The 6282-nt window shown below is 43.7% G+C and overlaps 1 protein-coding gene across 1 annotated transcript in view; it reads left to right on the top strand.

Moving 5' to 3' along the window:
- Positions 1 to 604: 604 nt before the first annotated feature.
- TACR1 (tachykinin receptor 1) overlaps positions 605 to 6282 on the top strand; it is a 180615-nt gene continuing 174937 nt past the window's right edge. Inside the window, exon 1 of the mRNA XM_053589705.1 lies at positions 605 to 1716. Within this exon, the coding sequence (XP_053445680.1) occupies positions 1328 to 1716 (389 nt within the window). The 5' untranslated portion in view covers positions 605 to 1327. The remainder of the gene's footprint in view (positions 1717 to 6282) is intronic.

Below are 6282 nucleotides of genomic sequence, written 5' to 3'. Positions count from 1 at the left end.
TTCGCAATACCCTGTGCTTGCGCAGCAGGCTCATCTGAAGGTCTCAGATGGAGCTTCCTCAGGCTCTAGGGGCCAAGTCACCAAGGCAGCTGATTAAGATGTCCCCAGAGCTTGGAGCCTATCACAGCCTCCCAGGGAAATCTGCCGCAAGAGGGAGAGAAGCTAGGTTTTCGAAGGTGTGTTTCCTAGACACGACCTCAGGAAAGTTGTTATCCGGACACCTGCAACCCTGGAGTGGTCTCCTCTTGCTGTGGAGCTAGCATGCCGCGCACTCTGGCTGCAGCGCAGCGCTGGCACGTCGCCCGCACATTGGCCCAGCTCACACTGCCACAGGCAGGCGCCTCTGCAGAATTGTCGCAGCGCTCCAGGCTACCCTCCTTGAAGTTGAGTATCCTTCACTCCAGCTGTTTCTCAATCCCTTCCTCTCCCCCTACACCGCTGGTGCAAATGAGGTTCCACACGCGGACTCGGTCTGACTCCGTTACTCCCAGGCCACCTACTGCCCCCTCGCGGAGCGCGTGGGACTCCCAGCTTGCTGACGCCCACAGTAGGTAGCAAGCGGCAGAAGGCGTGATGGCTGCGGCGGTGGAGCCAGACAGTTGCCAACAGCTGGCGCAGCTGCAGCGCTGCGCAAGGGGACTGGCAAGTACGCAGTCCAGGTACTGCCCCTTCTCGGTGACGTCTGTGCAGCAGTTTATAAAAGCCTGGTGCGCAGCTTGCTGAGGTTCTGCTAACTCCGGAGCTGAGCAGGACCCCGAGCTGAGGGCCGCCTGCGAAACTGCGGGCAGCGGCGGGGCGGCAGCGAAAGCGAAGGAAAAATCTCCAGCTAGACACTGGGCACCCGAATCCTGGCCACAGACTCAGAACTTTCACAGGTCGCACCGTGGCGCTCCCTCCCCGCCCCTTTTGCTCTCAAGTCCCGGCTCAGCACAGGGCTTTGCCTTTCCCGCCGCAGGAAGGGAAAATAGTTGTAAGCAGCAGGTGCAGAAAGACGGGGGTCTCCTGCTTCCTAGAACCGTGACTGGAGGAATTTTTTCCCTCTTCCAGTTTAAAGAAACGCTGTCTCCAGATTTCTGAACTCAAATGCTTCCTGAAGCTTGCAAGCAGAGGAATTCAGAGGCACCAGGGGCAGGCAGACAGCACATCTAGAAGCGTTTTTCTTCTGAGCACCGAGCCCTGCTTGCAAAAAAAAAAAAAAGTCCTGCCAAGAAAAAACATTTTGCCCTCTTGTCTGACTTAAACTGGACTCTGAGCCCCAGTCGCCTGCCAGAGGACTTACTGCAAAAGGGGTGTGTGTGCAGAGAGGACTTTACAGCCTAGCTGCGAAATGGACAACGTCCTTCCGATGGCCTCAGACCTCTTCCCAAACATCTCCACTAATACCTCAGAGCCCAACCAGTTCGTGCAGCCAGCGTGGCAAATTGTCCTTTGGGCAACTGCCTACACGGTCATCGTGGTGACCTCCGTGGTGGGCAACGTAGTGGTGATGTGGATCATTTTAGCCCACAAGAGAATGAGGACAGTCACCAACTATTTCCTGGTGAACTTGGCCTTTGCCGAGGCCTCCATGGCTGCATTCAATACCGTGGTGAACTTCACCTATGCTGTGCACAACGAGTGGTACTACGGCCTGTTCTACTGCAAGTTCCACAACTTCTTCCCCATTGCTGCTGTCTTCGCCAGTATCTACTCCATGACCGCTGTGGCCTTTGATAGGTGAGCTTGCCTTTTGTGGAAAAGAAAGTTCATAGATGACCATGACATTACCATGGAGATTTGGGATTGGGTAGTGTATAGTCCAAGGGGAAGACTGGCTCACCCATGCCCTGAGGTTTTTACTGACAGCCGAAGAGGTAGTGGAATAAATGAGTCAGTTGATCGTGGATTTTATTTTATCTTTTTTCTTCTCCTTTTTCACCCATCACCAGTCTTCCTTCCTTTCAAGACACACTCTTCTTTTCTTCATTTAACTCTTATTTCTTCATTCCTTCTCTACTCATCTTCCTGACCTTTCCTTTCAACACGTGCTTTTCTCCTTTCCATATTTTCCTTCTCCCTTTACCCTTAAAGTCTGAAGGGGGATATTCCGGGCTTGGCCACAGGGCTGGCTCCTGGCTAGGGCTTATAAATTCCTCCAGGCCTGCCATTCTGTTGGGCAGCCTCTTGTTGCTTTCATGTTCTAAGCATGCCTAGGCAAAATACCTCATTTTCCACATTTTGCTGAAAATTCTGGGACTTTCTGCTCTCATTTCAACTCCCTGATATTATTTGGATATGAAAAGCATTTCATCATAATCATAAAATACTTAGGATTTCTAATTTATCACCCTCTTAGCTGCTAGGAGTTCTCATTCAGGAGAGGAAGCCACATCATTTTTAAGAAGCTCCACAGATAGGGATCCAGGGAGCTTACCTAACAGGTTTTCTAAATTTCTCTTGCAATGTAAGGTCAATGTTTTTAGCCTGTCAGTATCCACAGAGAAATGTGCTTGGCAAAGGCAATTGAGAGCACTTCCTCTCCTGCAACCAACAGGTTAGGGTTTCAGAAGCTGATTGAAACTGAAAAGGTTGACATTTTCAAATATGGGGCTCTTCGGGTAGCACGATGGAAATCGATTATTAGTGGACACCTCTATTGGTATTGACTATCTCGTGGGTGTTCTGGTCTTCAGGGTATATGTCTATGTGTGTGCACAGGTGTTAAATTTTTTACCTGGAGTATGGAGATACGTTTAAAATATTCACTACTCAGTGAATTCATTTGGTGTTCTTGATGAGCTAACTGCATGGGAGAAACCCAAAAAAGGAGTGAGGACAAAACTTCAGAAAAAAAATTCCAAACTACAGTCCCCTTTTGCATGAAGATTATTTGACTTGCAGTAATTTATGTGAGAACTTTTTCAGCTTCTGTATTCAATGAACACTTGTGAAATCAGGGAGATCTATACTTCCATCTTTTGCAGTGGTGTCCAAATGCTGATTTGTTAGTTCCATGTACGTCTCCCTTTATACAATCCTTATGTGCTTAAGATGTCATCTGTAAAACAAGTTGTGCTGAATCAATTTATATCTTAAATGTAGAGGGTGAAACAATTACTCTAAGTAGTAGTGAAATTAATTATTTTGTAAATTTATCTTTATGCTCTCTGGTTTTTAGATACTCAGTTTGCTGAAAGGGAGGTATACTTGTGAATCTTTCTGCACTGACCTGCTTCTTTAATCTTACAGCAGCTTCCTTAAATTAAAAAAAAAAAAAAATCCGTAGCATAATATGTAACTGAAAATCCAGGCAATGAAATCTGATGCCATTTCAGTCTTACATATGCTTTCTTTCCTTTTGATCCCTAAATTAGAGGGGTGGGAGGTGGTGCTTTGTTTTTGTTTATTCTGCATGGAACCCTTGCACCATGGCTCTAGGAAGAGCTGTCAGTCAATGTGACCCAGAACATTCTGTAGGTGATGGAACCCTGTCCCTTTGGCTTACACAGAAAAACGTTCCACATTCATGCTCTTTCCCCTGGAACTTAGGTTAGAGATAGGATTCGGGGTCAGAATCCTCATAGTGACTTGGGCAGAGAGCCAGATTTCTGCTCCATTATTGTTTTTCTCTGGGTAAACCATGGCAGGATTCTGACCCTCCATGACACTTGCTCAGTGAAATCAGAAGGTCTCAGATGCCAGAGCATTGGGAAGTGACAGCAGCAAGAAATGTCCCCATGTCTCTAATGTACAGATACAGCCCAGGGGGGTCAGCAATGAATATAATTAGGCTTGAGGCTTCAGGTCTCTATGTCCTCCAAGTGCTCTGTTTGTTTTTCTTTTCTCAGCCTGGTGAGCACACCTCAAATTCATGCCCCTCTAGTGAATGTATCTACTACATACATGGTCATCCATTTTCTCCCAAGACTATTTTAGAAAGAAAGGGAGACTTAAGTTCTCTCCAGGTGAATTATCTCTCCTTTCTCCAGGTAATTCTACATGGAAATGCAGACTTAGCAGAAATGTTAAGTTAGCTTTTTGTATGTTCCTTGAATTTTTAATGGACAATCTTTGAATCAAGAATTTAAAAAAATAACAACAATGTGGTTTTCCTAATTGAAAAATTAAACCTTGTTTATTGCAGAAGTCTTGGGAAATACAAAGAGCATAGACACAAAATACAAATCACTGTTACCTCACCATCTGAAAATAACACCTGTCAACATTCAGATTTTTATTTATGAATACTACACTATATAATTAAGGTCAAATTCTACATAATTTGTACCTTACTTTTGTCCATTGATGTTAATGAAAAATATTAACACTTTCCCAGGTTATTCAAAAGTCTTCAGGCACATAATCTCAATGGCTTCATGTTATTCCATTTTGTGAATTTGCTATTATTTACTTAACCATTTCCCTATTGTTGGGCATTTAAGTGATTCCTATTTTTTTTTTGCTATTATTATTATTCTAACAAACATTTGTATATGATAATTTTGTTTTGCCTTCTTGATTTTTTTTTCCTTAGGATAGATTCTAAGAACTGTATTACTGGGTCAAATGGGATTAATTTAAAGAGAAAATCTCTACCTTCTAATTTCATAGGATTTTTAAAGAAATTGTTGGGGAACCATCTTGGTAAAGTTTGCCTAATTTCATTCTGAAACTAAAATGTACATAGGGAAAACATTTTAGCTGCTTGTTGTAGTACTAATTTAAATGTTTCTTGTAACCTTTTCATAGAGGGCCCGAGGGAAAAGACAGAGAGAGAAAGACAGGAAAGGAATGAAAGAGATATCCCCTTCATAAAGAATATTTTTTAAGTTAGTGGTGACCTAGAATAAAAAAAAATTCAAAGACAAATATAGCTAAATAAGATCATGTCTACTCTGTTTAAAATCCAGTAAACAGCAGGCATTTTACTTGTTGTAACTCTGCAATTTCTCTCAAGATTTAAAATTCTTTCCTACTGTAAAAACTAAAAGGTATGTATGACATTTCATGTAGTTTCAAGACAAGAGACACCCAGTTCACAAGGGTCAGTGACAATGACTGGTTCTGTTGTGGTGCTGAAACTAAGAAGGAAGCGGGGGGTCATCTCTAAGCCCCAGAGGAGGGGAGAAGGGGCAAGAGGTAACCTGATGCAGAACTGTGTGTATAGCAACAGGAGGCTCAGAAGACACTGGCCTCCTGCCATTGCTTCTCTGCCTGGTAGGAGCAAGTGTCGTTTCAGTGAGATGAAAGGGACAGGTTGCTCACTACTCAGACTGGTTCTGGATAATAATGTTTGAAAGAAAAGAAATATCCAAGTAGGGATGATCTCTCTGCAAAATAAAGAACAGAGTAACAGTTGGAGGCAAAAGAGGGAATGAGCTCTCTGAGAGAGCAAAAGAGCAAATGCATGTCTTTGTCTCTGGAACAAAAAAACTTTGCCTACTGACCCCTGCTGTCCATTCCTCTCTGTCCCAGCCATACCCAGCTACCAATGTAAGTAGCCCACTTCCCAGGTCTCTACTAAACCTGCTGTCTGTCCTTGAACCTTACCTGGTTGGCTGGACCCATATCTCAAATATAAGGGAGCAATTGTACCAGAGAAGATGTTTAGAGACCTTTCTGACAATTTTCCACCCAAATAAAACTTTAACCCTACAACCTTCCAGATAGAACCATTCTTAAGAGAACCAAACTCTGCTTAAATATCTCACTCAACTTATGTCATTTGTTAAATTCAATCAATTGTTAAATTATTAGAAAGTTCTTCCTCTGGTGAACTAAAATCTGCCTCCCTGGTTTTGGACTATTTCTAGTTGTCTCACACCTCTTCCAAGTGGCAGCCTTTCCAACATCCCTCCTGAATCTTCCCACCCCAATTAACTGTCAGATTCCTGCATCTTTCCGTACTTGCTTGTCTTTATTGGCTATTCCCATTTGTTAATGGTCCTCTTGAAAGGGGGTGACCTGAACAGAGCATTACCTGATTATCATTACCCTGTCCAGGACCACCTGCTGTAGGATTGGCATTCACCTGGCAACCTGAGGTTAGCTCAGGAGACACCTCCACTAAGAAGCTGACCTTGACCTGCAAGTCTAGATGTGATGTCCTTCTTATCTATTCACATAGCATTTGTCCAATGATGTTGTAACTATATATACCTTGTTAGTCTCTCACACATCTCCCTGCCCACTAGACTGCAAGTTCCATAAAAACAGGGATGTTTCATCTGGTTTCCTATTCCCAGAACCTATCCAAGTGACATGTGCATGTTATAAATGAACTGACTGTGCACACATTGATCA

Source organism: Nycticebus coucang, chromosome 4, assembly GCF_027406575.1.
Source record: "Nycticebus coucang isolate mNycCou1 chromosome 4, mNycCou1.pri, whole genome shotgun sequence".
Classification (NCBI taxonomy): Eukaryota; Metazoa; Chordata; class Mammalia; order Primates; family Lorisidae; genus Nycticebus; species Nycticebus coucang.
The sequence above is the reverse complement of the archived record's forward strand: the minus strand, read 5'-3'. Positions and strand labels throughout refer to the sequence as shown.